We start from the raw sequence: 14067 nt of genomic DNA on the forward strand, positions 1-14067 counted from the left end.
ACAGAGAGCAGGAGAGACCAGGCTCACCTCAGAATAGTCCAGCAGGAGTCAGTGGGTTTGTCTGGGAGGTGAAAGAGTCAGATTGACTTTTGGGTAGATGGGAGAAAAGATGATCATTTGTTTTCCATGTGGGTCTCAAAATGTTGAGCACCAGTCCCTTCTGATGCCAATGTCATCCCTTCTGCCAAGTTAAATTTTTAATTTTTACCTTCATCCTGACTGAGCTTTGAGTTTAACTTTTGGATGCGAGCAGTTTTCCAGTGCCTGAAAGTTTAGTGGGCTTGTGTTTGGAGTTTATGTCAAATTTGCTGATTTCTGTGTATTTTTACATTTTGCTGCTCCTGTTTTGTACAACCTCTTGAGAGGTCACCCCTCAGTAAAGGGAGCTCATTGGGCCTCTGTGTTTTGTTGGTGTTACATAGCAAAGACAAGCAGATCACAACATCCCTGGAAAAAACTGGCTCATAGTTTCTTTTAACTTATCACTTCTAGAAAGCTGGTTTAAAACTCCATGTTGGAATTAGCACAACTGCATCAAAGCAGAGAGAAAAGAAGCACCTGAGCTTTCTGAAATGCTGCTGGTTTGCCCAAATGCAGCTGTGAGGCTGCAGTAATGCTGTATGTGTGCTTGCAGGATGGAACAGAGGTGGTGGTGAAGGAGGTGCTGGCAGGGGACAGCGTGCACAGCCTGCTGAGCATCCTGGATGTCATCACGGTGAGTCCTGGCAGGGCACATCCCTGCTGCTCCCACTGAGCTGGCTGGGGCAGCAGCCCTTGGGCATTCCTAGGGAAGAATCAGGATGCAAAATGGCTTTTTTGATAATTCTCCTCCTCTCAGGCCTTTGCAAGAGTAAGCTGAGCTTGGTGGTGTGGAGGGTGCTTGTGAAATGTGTGCTTGACTGGCTGCTTCTGGTTGGCAGGAGGATCTGAGTGATCCCTTTGTGTCTGGAAAACTGAGATTACAGTTTGATTTGCTCAAATCACAGCTCAGGCATGTCAGGAAAATTAATCCACAAACATCAGAAGTTTATGTCCAAAAAGGAGACAAAGGAGTCCTTTTACTTTATTCCAATAAAGGGAGAGGCCATGGGGCATTCCCCTGGGATCTGTCAAATTTTTGGAGGATGCCCCCTCCTTTTTACCCCAATTTCCCAGCCACATTTCCCTTCTCTCTTTCCCCACTGGCTGAGGTACTTGAGAGGTTCAGACTTCCCAATACACCTGATAACAGAGATTTCCCTCTAATGTATAACCCTCCCTTTTCATTTTTAATTCTTACAGAATTTAGGGGTTTTTCTTCCCCATTGTTTCTTTTATCTTTCAATGTCTAATTTCATTTATCAGCAAACCTAAAATTCATTTGTAAAAGCAAATATCTTTTTCCATTCATCAATCAGTGGAATCCTTCCCATTGTCTCTTTTATCTCCCAGTGCTGGTTTTATCTACCAGCAGCCCCACAGCTTGTTTGGAAAGACAAATCTGCTATTCCTCTCAGGCAGGAGCAGGACCAGGTTGGGGCCCAGCAGTCCAGGCTTTTACATGTTTGATGAGTTGCTTAATGAATTTGGTTTTATTTAGTCTAATGAAAACAAATCTGACAGTTGTTAGTACTGTAATTATACTGTGAAACCAGTTGATGGATTTGTTTTGTTTTGTAACATCAGTGGTGCTGGTGGCCAGCTGAGGGCTGTGCTCTTTGGCAGGGGCCAGGATGAGCTGAGTGCTGATCCTACTCAGTGCAAAATTGGTGGATTTGGTTTCAGTTGGAATTAGACTGATGGTTTTGCTGAAATCACTTTAGGAATACCTAAATGGAAGGAATTGAATTCGACATCTTTGATAATACCCAAGCCCTGAAGGTGATTTCCTGAAGGATTTTGGCAGGATGGGATTTCAGAGGATGAAGATAAATCTAGTTACTAAGCTGTTCATGTTTACCTTGTGCCATGTTTCTGCCATGCTTGGCTGTTGCTGTTCATCAAAAGGTGCCATTGCTGTGTGTGTGAGGAGCTGCATGGCCAGCCCAGAGGGTGCTGGGGAATGGTGCTGCAGCCACTCAGCAGTGCTGTCCCTCAGCCTCTGTGCTGGGGCCAGTTCTGTTCAATATCTGTGTTGATGACATGGATGAGGGGAGTGAGTCTTCCTTTAGTAAATGTGCAGATGACACTGAGCTGGGAGCTGTGTCCATCTGTTGGAGGGTAGGAGGGCTCTGCAGCTCTGCAGGGAGACCTGGAAGGGTTGGAGGGATGGGCAGAGTCCAATAGGATGAAGTTGAATAAGTCCAAGTGCCCAGTCCTGCATTTTGGCCACAATAACCCCCTGCACTGCCAGAGGCTGGGGGTTATTGCTGTAGCTGTAGCTGGACAGTGCCCAGGCAGAAAGGGACCTGGGGGCACTGACTGACCATGAGCCAGCAGAGTGCCCAGGTGGCCAAGGAGGCCAATGGCTCCTGGCCTGGGTCAGGAATGCTGTGGCCAGCAGGAGCAGGGAGGTCCTTGTGCCCCTGTGCTCAGCACTGGTGAGGGCACACCCTGAGTGCTGTGCCCAGCTCTGGCCCCTCAGCTTGGGAAGGAAGTTGAGATGAGAGCATCCAGAGGGGGCAGCGAGGCTGGAGAGGGGCTGGGAACACAAACCCTGTGAGGAAGCCCTGAGGGAGCTGGGGGTGCTCAGCCTGGAGCAAAGGAGACTCAGGGCTGCCCCCATCACTGCACAGCTCCTGAAAGGTGCCTGTGCTCAGCTGGGGCTGGGCTCTTTCTCCAGCAGCACTGACACAACCAGAGCACACAGCCTCAAGCTGTGCCAAGGAAATATAGGTTGGATATCAGGAAAAAGCTTTTCATAGAAAGGATGATAAAGTTCTGGAATGGCTGCCCAGGGAGGTGGTGGAGTCCCCATGCCTGGGTGTGTTTAACAAAGCCTGGATGTGGCACTGGGTGCCAGGGTTGAGTTCAGGGGTTGGACTCGATGGTCTTGAAGGTCTCTTCCAGCCCAGTGATTCTGTGAATTCTGTGAGTTAAAGGATTCTCTGAAGTGTTCTTTGTCATTTCCAAAAGCAGTCAACACCTCTATATCCACATTATCTGTACATCTATATTATGTATATCTGTAGTTCCCATAAAACCTGTCAACGGTGATAACATTTTTTAAGCATGGTCACAGTTTTCTCTGTAGAAAGGGAATAATTTGGACTGTAACAAGTCTAGTTCTTGCTGTCAAATTAATAATATTTTTGTAAATTCATATTAGTTACTTCTACCACTAAATTGTCTTCATGACAATATTCTAAATAATAGGGCCATCATAAAGGAACATGAATACCAGTCATGTTCTTGCTTGTTTAAAATGAATATAAGAAAAGTTATCCTTGTGTAGCAGTGCTTTATGGCTTTGTTTTCTAAAAAAGTGGTTGTCTTTCATTTTTTATCCTGTTGGGGTTTTTTCATTTTTAATTCTCATTCTGACATTTTTTTTCTTTCTCATTAGTTAAACCAGTGGTAAGTAAAAAAAAATAGAAATGATTGAAAGTGTGCTGAACAGAGTTAGCAGTCTGCAGAAGAATCTGTAATGAAAAAAACTTGAAATATTTTTTGCTAAACTTGTTCTCATTTATTTTTACAACTCTTTTGTTCCTCACTTCCCAGCTTCGTGAGCTGCTTGTTTCATTGCTGTTTTTCCTCTTCCTTATGTTCCTTGCAGACTTTAGGTAGAGGAGTAGCATGAAAATAGGCAAGGAGAGAGGAAGTAGCAGTGGATCAAAATAGAGGAGACCCCTCAGTGTCATCCCAAAACAGTGAGTGAGTCTTAGAACATCCTGCAGATACCATAACCTGAATTAGATTTCACTGCACCACCAAGCCCATGGCTGTGCTGTGAAGAAAGGGTGCATTCAGAGAGGATTTCAGTTGTCTGAGCTGGGTTTGTGATTCTTTTGACTGATTTTGCAGCACCTGATGTCAGGCTGGTCCCTCACTTAGTTGAGAATTGTGCAAGAATGTTGGGGGTGCTGCAAGAAGTGTCAAGATCTGGTTGGTGGACTTAAAAGAAAGGTCATACCAGTGGTACTTTTCTAATTGAATTTTTCAGCTTTTAAACTGAAAAGTCCCTTCAGTTCTACTGAATACAAAGTTAGCAGCTGTGACATGAGCTCCCCTTATTCTGAGAAGAGATTGGTGCTGCTTTCTCCAAACTCTGAGGAGAAACTGGAAGCTTTTGAATCAAAGTAGCTGCAGCCCCTTTCCTGGTATTCTGGAACATTTCTGAGGTGCACTTAATGACTTTGACTTGATACTGCCTCAAATACCAAAGAAATCTCTGAGCTGAGCCTTGTTGATGTCTCTGTTTTCAGCAGCTCTTGCTGAGAGCCTGTGTGTGAGCCAGAGCTTTTCCCAGAACAGTCAATGTTCATCCAGAGTGAACTGCTCCAGCAGAGATGTGATGCTGATTCCTGGAGATTTGGGGTTCACTCTTCTCTTGTCCTCCATGTGGAGATGCTCTTAAGAAAACAGGGGCCTGCTGGCATAGTTGGAATAAGAAAGTTGGAGAAAGAAGAGGCTGTGAGGAATATTGATCAAATGGCAGTGATTAAGGGGGGAAAAAATGAAAGTCAGGATTAAAAGAAGCTGGAAAAACACTTGGATAAAGGTGAGCCTGCAGGGCTGACAAGATGGATGAGGTTATAAAGAAGTGATTGATGGCTGCAAGAGCTTTGGGTGCAGCAATGTTGAGGTAGAGGATGTCAGGAAGGAGCAAAGGAAGACAAAATCCAACCATGGAAATGGGGAGAACATCTCAGATTTTTGGGTCCAAAAAGGAGCTACCACTGCAGATGGGAGAATGTGAAACATCCATGTTTCTTGCAGTAGATTTTTTGACCAAACTTGGTTGGATTTGGCCATAAGCTGTCACCTGTGTTCAGCTGCTGCTTGGAGGTGATGCCTCAGCTCTTGGAACGAGACAGAAGTAAATAATTACCTGCCCTGAGAACAAAAAGTTCTCTGTTGAAGAAAACCCTGTTTCATAACTGATTATAACTTAACTGTTCTTGTCATCTCAGTGTGTGATTGCAAAATAGTATAATTTGAACGTGGTATTCTCCCTGTGCTGCTGATAACATTAGAGCTGAGAGAAGTGACAATTATGGGAGATTTGCTCCTCACACTCCCCTGACAGCTCTTGCATGTCCCAGCCCCATTAGCCATGGTGTTGGCCCTTTCAGAAGAGCTGCTCTCATGCAGGGATTTCAGAGAGGCAAAATTATATGCTGAAAACTCAGAGGAATGGGCTGTTCTTTGGAGAAAAAGGCTTCTGCATTGTTATCTGTTATTATCCTGAAGCTGTTTTTCTGAGGTTGTCAGCACTGAGCACTTTCCAGAAAAAACCCAAATACTTTACTGGGTAGACTAGAGACCAGAGTTCTGGGATACCCAGGGTTCAGTCTTCTCTTTGGAATAACTCATGAAACCCCATTAAACTTGATAAAAATTTAATTTCCTTGGTTTTTTTAACTATATTTTTGCTGTAGAGATTGGAAGAAAATACGGTTGATGGCAAATGCAGTGCTTAAAAGCAGACTGTATACATTTTCTTTTACGTGTAAGTATGGGTAGTCCAAATTAATTCTTCATGTAAAGCCAGATTTCAAACTGGCCTGTAAAAGAAGATTGCTGCATTTATTTTTGGGTGCAGCCAAAGCACAGAAATGTTATTTGTTAATTTCTTTACTTAATTAAAAGAAACTTGGGAAAACTGAGGACACTGGGAGCTGTGAACTGTAGGTCAAAGAGATGTTTAAAATTTCAGATCCCTCAGGAGCTTGAAAATCAAGGCTATTAATATCATCCCCAGATTTTATAAAAAGGTCAGCTGAAGTTGGTGTAATTAAGAAATTGGTTCCAATTAATTTAATTTAATTTTAGAATCTGCTTCACGGAGCCTTCCAGACCAGCAGGCAGACAGAGCTGCAGGTTTATTTTCCAGAGTGATTAGAGAAAGTCTCTTGTTTGGTTGGCTGGGTTCTTTAGGCAGGAATTCCTTCAGAGTGCTTGTGTTGAGTTGTGTGATGCTCTGCAAGTCTTGCAGGCAGTTTGGTTTGTACTCAGCATTTAACATTTGTGTGTCAGTGTTGGGAAAAAGGTGCCTTGTGTTGTTCTGGAGGGGAAAAGCTGCTGGAGCTGTGAGGTGCTGTTAAAATAGGAACTCCATTTCTTCCCCTGCTCCTGCTCTGTGCTGCAAAAAGGCTCATTTTATCTTATCAATACTGTGTAAATCAATATTTGATGGATTAGTAAATTAATTTATGAATTAGAGATGTTGTTTCCAGCATTTATTGAGTGGGTGAAAGGGATATTGTCTGTCTTTTTATCCAAGTGTTTGGCAGTAGGTTTTGTTAAAATCTATTCTCATTTAAGGGGGAAGATCCAAACCCAGAGGCTTGCCTTCCAGTGTGAAAAAAATCTCTGTATTCTACCCACTTTTTATTTGTTTGTTAGTTCCCCATCTGTTCTTTGAACAGGATGGTCTAGACCCACTGTGTCTCCAGTAAAGAGAAGCTGTTTGGCTTTGTCACATGGAATATTTAAAGTGTGTATATATATATGAAAAAATGTGTATATATATATATCTTGAAACACAAGAAGTCTGCCTGTCTTTTGTGTTCCTCCATTATGTCTGTAATTGCTGTACAATTTTGTTGTGTTTTTCACTGGTTGTGTGAGTCTGGGGTTGTTTATGCAGCAAATAACTTGGTTGTCAGCACAGAGAATAAAATCAACAAACCCTCTTTTCTCTGCAGCCTTGACTAGGTGGGCTTTCAGAGGCTGGCTGTGTAATTCAGCTGTGTCACAGCTGAGATCCTGGCACTGCCCTACCCTGATGCAGCTCCCTGGAGCTCTTGTTTCCCTGCCCTGTCTCTGATGCAGGTGTGAATTCACCCTCATTGCACCCCCGTGGTCCTGGAGCACCAGCCCAAGGCTCTTTGTGGTCAGAGGTGTCTGTCAGACACAGCAGCAAAGCAGGAATTTGGGAGGAATTGGATTGGATCATGGATGGATTAACCCCCTGTCTCTGGAACTTTCTCTTAGGGTCACCCTGCTCCCTATAAAACCGTCTCAGCCCGAGCAGCCTCTCCATCCACAATTCTGAGGCTTCCAGCCAGTGCCTTCCAGGATGTGTTCCAGAAATACCCTGAAACCCTTGTGAGGGTGGTGCAGGTAGGTAGAGCTGAGGGGGAAGGGGAACCACTCTCATTTCCAGGTTACAGGAGGATGTTTAGAGGCTCAGCAAGCTCATCCTCCATCCTTTGCTAGATACAGAACTGCTCAGCACATCTTATCAAGATTTGGACTTGTTCTGCTGGCTGTTGAACCTTAGACTTAATAATCCAGTATTATCCCAAACAGGAAAAAACAATTTCTGTATCTGTATATCTCCATGGACTGAGTTTCTGCCTGGGGTACCCTCATCAATCAGCCAGACCTGCAGTGTGAGTCCCTCGGTCCCTAGGGAGTAGAAAGCTGCTGGTGTGGGCTCTGCAGCTTGGGGTGCACCAGGAAGGCTCCAGAATGGCTGAGAGTCATGAACAGACTGCCACATGTCCTGAAACAGGACTGCTGGACCCTCAGGAGCTCTTTGGTGAGGGCTGATGCTTTGGAACGGTCACAAAATTCAGACTGACATGTGAATTTTCACTTTAGACACCTCTGTCAGCACCTGAGGGAAGAGCTGTGCTTTGTGTCAGTTGTGCTCACCTTCTGCTGCTTTGCAGGGCTCAGACAGCTCCCCAGGGAGCATCTCCTGCAGGTGGGAGGTGGTGCAGGGATCAGGTTCAGCATTTCCAGGGCTGGTGCCTTGTCCCACAGGTGTAGCAGCCACAGGGTGACCCCACGAGTCTCTCTGGGCTGTCCTTTTGCTTTGCCATCACTTCTGAATCTGTTTGTCCTTGCGAACTGTTCTGGTCTCTGGATGATTTATGAGCAACACATGAACCTCCTCATACTGCTGGTTGAAGGAGAACAGATCATTAACACCAAATTAATTTGCTCTGTGAGAGCTGATAAAAAAGAGGAGATGGCTCAGGAGTGGGAATTAGCTGGCAGGGCAGAGGAAGGTGCCACTGATGCCAGTGTTAGCTTTGAGTGCTTGTGGGGCAGTGGGACAGGTTCTCTATGGGGAGAGCTGGAATAATTTTTTTAATGAAGAGGAAAATTGGAAGCAAATGCTTCTATTTCAAGGCACTTTTACTATTGATGTTTATAGGAAACAAAAAGCATTTGGTGTTTGGGAGTAAGACTTTGGATTCTCATGCCATCAAATGATTGTGAAGTCATTGGTAAATCATTTGAATCTGTCTCTGTCTGAATTTATCAGCTGCTAAAAAGGAATTTCAGCCTAGGGTACAGTCTGTATTTTATAGAGTGCTTTCAGGTACCCTGGTGCATGATTGTGTCTAAATGCCAGAATGAGTGTGGGAGAATGCTAAATCCATTGCTGCTGCCTCTTTGTTCCCTGCTTGCAGATCATCATGGTGAGGCTGCAGAGGGTGACATTCCTGGCCCTGCACAACTACCTAGGGCTGACCACGGAGCTCTTCAGCTGTGTGAGTTTGGGGGGCAGGCCCTCTGCTCTCCTGGCAGGGCACACAGAGCTTCTCCTTCTTCCAGAAGGTCATAAAGCAAATGCTACATATTAATTTCATAATGACAGTGCTTGAGGACTGAGGCACTTGTATAACCAGCCCATAAAACCCAGCCTACACTGGTGCCTGGGGGATTGGTGGGGAGGCTTCAACTTCCCAAGTGCATCATTCCATGGTGATGAGTGTGCTCTGCTGGTGCTTCAGCACTTCTGATGTTTGCTGATGATGTCACCTCTGCCTGAGCAGTGTGGAAAATGCTGCACCCGTGGTGGCAGAGGGACAGGGAATGCTCAGAGTGTCAAGCTGGGAGTCCCCAGGCCCCGCTGGGAGGGAGCTGCAGATCCCAGGGCAAGCCCCCCTTGGGGATCTGGGGCTGAGGAGCACAAGCTGAGCAGTTCCTGGGGGTCTGTGCAGGCTGCAGGGTGTGGAACACGTGTCAGGGAGGGGTGGTTGATGTTTGCTTGTCCCCCCTGCTCCCAGCAGGGCCAGGGCACCCCCCTGATCTCCGTGAGCGGCATCAGCGCTGGAGCCGGCAAGGTGGGGAAGAGACAAACACCCAGTGCTTTGGAGGAGGAGCGTGGAGAGAAGCTTGAAAAGTCTGGGGAAGCCCTGGAAATGGGTAATGCTTCTGGAAACATGGAGGAGCTGTCCTCTGGCATCTTCTTTAATTTTTGTACTACTCACAGAATCCCAGCCTGTGCTGTCCCCTGGGGCCTGCTCACACCCTGGGCATCCCCTTCAGTCCTGGCATGGAACCCCAGACTGATTTGGGTTGGAAGGGACCTTAAAGCTCATCCAGTGCCACCCCTGCCATGGCAGGGACACCTCCCACTGTCCCAGGTGCTCCCAGCCCTGTCCAGCCTGGCCTTGGGCACTGCCAGGGATCCAGGGGCAGCCCCAGCTGCTCTGGGCACCCTGGGCCAGGGCCTCACTGCCCTTAATAGTAAAGAATTTCCTCCCCAAACCCAGTCTAACCCTGCCCTCCTTCAGCTTGAGGCCATTCCCCTGTGTCCTTTCACTACATTTGATCCACTGTTGATGTCACTGCTATTGAGCCAAGGATTTTTATTTTATCAGAAAGTTAAGGATTGTCTTGGATTCATTTCAGGTTTGAAGCCTTTGGATAGTTCTTAGCTTCAATGGGGCAATATTACTGTGCTCTTAATGATATTGAGGGATGAAGGAAGGGGGAAAAATAAGTGACTCCTCATTTTGAATGCAGAGAAGGAGTTGGGAAAATTCAGCTCTCTAGACACCAGCAGAAGAATTGCTGGATATGTGTCTTTTCAGCCTAAAGACTCAGTACTGAAGGTAAAGCCAGGAAAATAGATGGAGTTGAATTTTGCCTCTGCAGATGGAAAAAGATTCATTAAATCAAAACCAGGAAAAAGGTTTAATTTAATTTAATAATAAATTTAATATTTAATGTCCACGTTTCAGAATCTTTAAGTCAGCCTTAAATAGTGGCTAGTTAAAGGTTCTTATTGTTAGTGAAACTTGTTTTATTAGGGGATACCTTGTGTTTACAACATCTGCTTTTAAATTTCAGACATGTTGAGGATTTCTGGTGCAGAAAACTCTGAGCATGTTTTCAGAAGAAGCCTTTCATCACCTCCCTATGCAGGCTCTACAGAGGCTTCTAGTAAGTAGTGCTTGGCAAAATTGTGGGGAATATGTAATTTATCTAATCATGGGGGAAACCACATGATCTCTGGAGTGCTGGGTTAGATAATTTTCCTGTTTATGGTGGATAATCATCTTGCAGTCCTGTTCATGGTAGATAATCATCTTGCAGTGGTGCTGCTTCATAACTCATTGGTCAAAAAATTATTTAGTAACAAATGGACTATTATCCCAGAGAGCATTCCCTTGCTGTCATTACCAGCAATGGGGAACATCATTTGGCTACCAAGACCTGCAAATGAGGAGCTTTATTAATTGATATTACTGAAACAAACTGAATTATGATGATAGGCCATCATCCTTCAAATAAAAGATGACACACATTTCTTGCTTGGCTGATTGTCCCAAAAAGCACATTACATTGCTTTGCTGCTTTTAGAGGAATGTTCTGTAGAGAGGATAATAAAGGTGATGGATCATGGGATGCTCTGAGGAAACATTTATGAGGCTGAGCTGCTTTGATGCTGCAGTGTCATTTTGGGGAACTTCAGTTACTCCACTGTAGACATTTTCCTCTGGGCTTGGTGTTTTGGGCAGCTTTGTGCTTCAAGGTGGACAAACTGGAGTTCTTGTGGGAATCACAGAGCACAGGCATCTGTCTCTGTTAGCTGAGTAATAAATTAAGCTCTGTCAGGGAATCCAAGCTCATGCTCGGGTACTGTTAATAGAGAGATGTTTAATCAGTGGAATAAAGGTGCCCTGGGTACTTTAGAAGATGCTTTTATTGCTCACCTTGGCCATTGAGTGACTTAGGAGAAAGGAACATAGTGTGAGAGGTTGAAGGGTTTGGAGGAAGGAGGGAGCCAGGCTGAGGGAGCCCTGAGCACTGAGAGCTTTCCCCAAGGTGAGGTTTGTGTCACTTGTTGCTGCCACACAAAGCTGCTGGTGTGCACAGAGGAGAGCAATGGGAAATTCCTTCAGTTTTAACACTGGAGGGCTCATTTGTTTCCTCTTCAGTTCCTCTGGGCAAGTGTAAAGGGTCCCACTTAGATTCTTCATGGTTTCCATGTCACTGTCCAGAGGGGTGGATGTGATGGAGAAATAGGATTTTGGCTGGGGTGAGTAAAACATCTTTCTAAGCCAGGGAGACAAATTAAAAGAAAATACTGACTGACCCACACAGGGCTTGGCTTGATCTTCACGTGTGTGAGGTTGTTTTACACCAGGAATTACAAAATGCACCAGCAGATTTGATTCAGTGGTAAATTAATAATCCTTGCCCTAAACACAGCCCCTTCCCCAGGTAAATGAGGCACTTCAGTGAGCTCTGCCTGGGCAGCCCTATGACATTTCAGGGACAGTCCCTGTGTGTTCTTAGGAGCTTTAATCTGGTATGATCCCTGCAAACCTCTCAGTGGGTATGTCCATTTGTCCTTCCTTTCTCCTTTTATGTGTCATAAAAGTTATGCCAAGATACACAGAGCTTAGCAGATAGAGAGAATTAATTTTTACTGCCAGAAGGAGCATATCTAATTGGGTAATTATGATTTGCCTCAGTTAACAGAGCTGATTTTTTCTCACTGTTTAGCTTGCACAGAAAGTGTCTTGATGTCTGCAATGAAAAGATCAAGATATTGCTTTAGATTCTATTCCACTGCTTACTGTGTGTTCAGACTCCATGGAATATTGATCATGTTTATTATTAATTCAGAGAGGAGAAAATTGTTAGAGTCAAAGAAGTGCTGTTATCTCAACATCTCCTTGATTTGCTTGTTGTTAGAATTAATAAACACTGCTAAAAATTGCTTTGGGAGAAAACACTTCTGCCTCAGTTGCTCCTGGGGCTGGCTGTAAACTGTTTGGTTTTTTGTGTGGTTATCTAGCTTGAAGCATAGCAGATGAGGGAATGAGATTCTGCCAGCTCAGGCTACTCTGCTTTATAAGTGTACTAACTTTGGGTGGAGAAAGGTAGGGGGAATTAGAAAGCAGAAATAAAACAGCAGGGCCTTTTGGATGTAACAACTTCACCCCTTCATTGTCCCTGGAGGTAAGCCTTCCTAACTCTATTTTTAAGTTAACAGAAGTTGTCTTATTGTTTTGGTGGGGTTTTTTTCCCCAAAGAGTTGGAGCTGTTTCCCCAGAGCCCTGACATGTGGCACTGGCAGAAGGTGGCAGGGAAGGCACCTTCTCTGCACCACCCAGCCTGGCCTTGAATGGTTTTGTGTTATTGTTTTTTAACTTATGGGTGTTTCAGTAGATGTTAGTGGCTGTCGAGTCATTTTATTGCACACCTTGAAATTCTGTGGAGATTCCCTTGGTGAGCAATGGGAAACCACTGCTGCAACTTTTTATGTATTTTCTTTCCCTGACTCATGAAATGATTATTTGGATTTGTCAGACCATGCTCTGTTTGTGAGAGGTCCTTACAGCAAGGAATTAAAACCTTGTATCAGCTGTAGGTTTCCAGTCATTATTTATAAATCTGTTTTTTTTTTTGTGGTCTGCTTTTACAAATAGTGTCTTGGAAGTCAAGAGCACAAAAACCCTCTTGAATTAGAAGCCTGCACCTTAAAATCTGGAATGAAAGTGTTGCTCACTGTGACCTTGACAGGCATTTTATCTTTTCCTCCATCTTTGTGTAGAGGGTTGGTAAAGTTTTAGTTCCATCAAGCTGGCAGCAGCTCAGTTTGTGAAGTCTCTCATTCCTTCCCTTTCACGAGGCAGGAATGCTGCCAGGGACTGTGGCAGTTGCCATTGTGAGGTCCCCAGGACGAGGTGAGAGATGAGAATTTGACTCCAAGTTCTCAGAAGGCTGATTTTATATCATATATCATATAATACTTATTATATTTACTTTCTAATATTTATTCTATTATAATTATTATATTTATTATAATTATCACATTTATTATATAATATTTATTATATTTATAACATACATTAATTATATTTATTATATTTATTATATTTATTATATTATATTTATTTTATTAAAAGAATGCTGTACTAAAACTATACTAAAGAAAGAGAAAGGATACATAAGAAGGCTTGGCAAGAATGATAATGAAAGCTCATGACTGACTCAGAGTCTGACACAGCTGGCTGTGATTGGTCATTAATTAAAACAATTCACATGGAACCAATCCAAGATGCACCTGTTGGTAAATGATCTCCAGACCACATTCCCAAGCAATCAGATCATTATTGTTTTCATTCTTTTCTGAGGCCTCTCGGCTTCCCAGGAGAAAATCCTGGCCAAAGAGGATTTTTCAGAAAATATCCTGGTGACACCATTTGTGCAGTGCCCATCCCAGCAGTGTGGGGTTCCTCAGGCAGGATCCATCCCTCCCCTTGCCCAGCACCTCCTGCTCTCCTGGCTGGGTGTGCAGCTCGTCCTGCAGCAGCTCCAGGAATCCCTGTGGGCACCAGGGAGGGCTCCTGCTTTGGGCAGACAGCAGCTCTCATCCTTAGATGCCTCCCTGTGCTCCTCTCCCTGGGTTTTTAGGGTGCAGGGCTGGGGAGATGCTTTCCTTGCCTGTGGGGCCAGAACCTGAGTGCTTGGGTTGAAAATGCCCTCAGGAGTTTGGCTCACCCTGGGATCTGGGGGGGCAGGGAGATGGACAGGGAGTCAGAGCAGCTCAAATGGAGCTGCTCTTTCTGTTACCCCAGTTTATTGTTAGTAGCTGATTTAGGGTCTTTAATGCTGCACTGTAGCATTCACAGTCCCTTTGCCCAGGATTTTTCTCCTGGGAAGCTGAGGAGCCTCAGAGAAAAGGAAAACAATTCTCATCTCATTGGCTTCTCCTGTGCT

General features: G+C 44.6%; 1 protein-coding gene across 5 annotated transcripts in view; it reads left to right on the forward strand.

Moving 5' to 3' along the window:
• Nucleotides 1-14067, forward strand: part of PNPLA7 (patatin like domain 7, lysophospholipase) — a 134348-nt gene that overhangs the window by 10048 nt on the left and 110233 nt on the right. For 3 of the 5 annotated variants that reach the window (XM_054646220.2, XM_077188923.1, XM_077188925.1), the window contains 5 exons: nucleotides 635-715; nucleotides 7081-7209; nucleotides 8514-8594; nucleotides 9114-9252; nucleotides 10183-10275. In XM_054646220.2, the coding sequence (XP_054502195.2) occupies nucleotides 635-715; nucleotides 7081-7209; nucleotides 8514-8594; nucleotides 9114-9252; nucleotides 10183-10275 (523 nt within the window). The remainder of the gene's footprint in view (nucleotides 1-634; nucleotides 716-7080; nucleotides 7210-8513; nucleotides 8595-9113; nucleotides 9253-10182; nucleotides 10276-14067) is intronic. The other 2 variants (XM_054646221.2, XM_077188922.1) reach the window with 2 other exon arrangements.

The sequence above is a fragment of the Agelaius phoeniceus genome, chromosome 21 (genome assembly GCF_051311805.1).
Source record: "Agelaius phoeniceus isolate bAgePho1 chromosome 21, bAgePho1.hap1, whole genome shotgun sequence".
NCBI lineage: Eukaryota > Metazoa > Chordata > Aves > Passeriformes > Icteridae > Agelaius > Agelaius phoeniceus.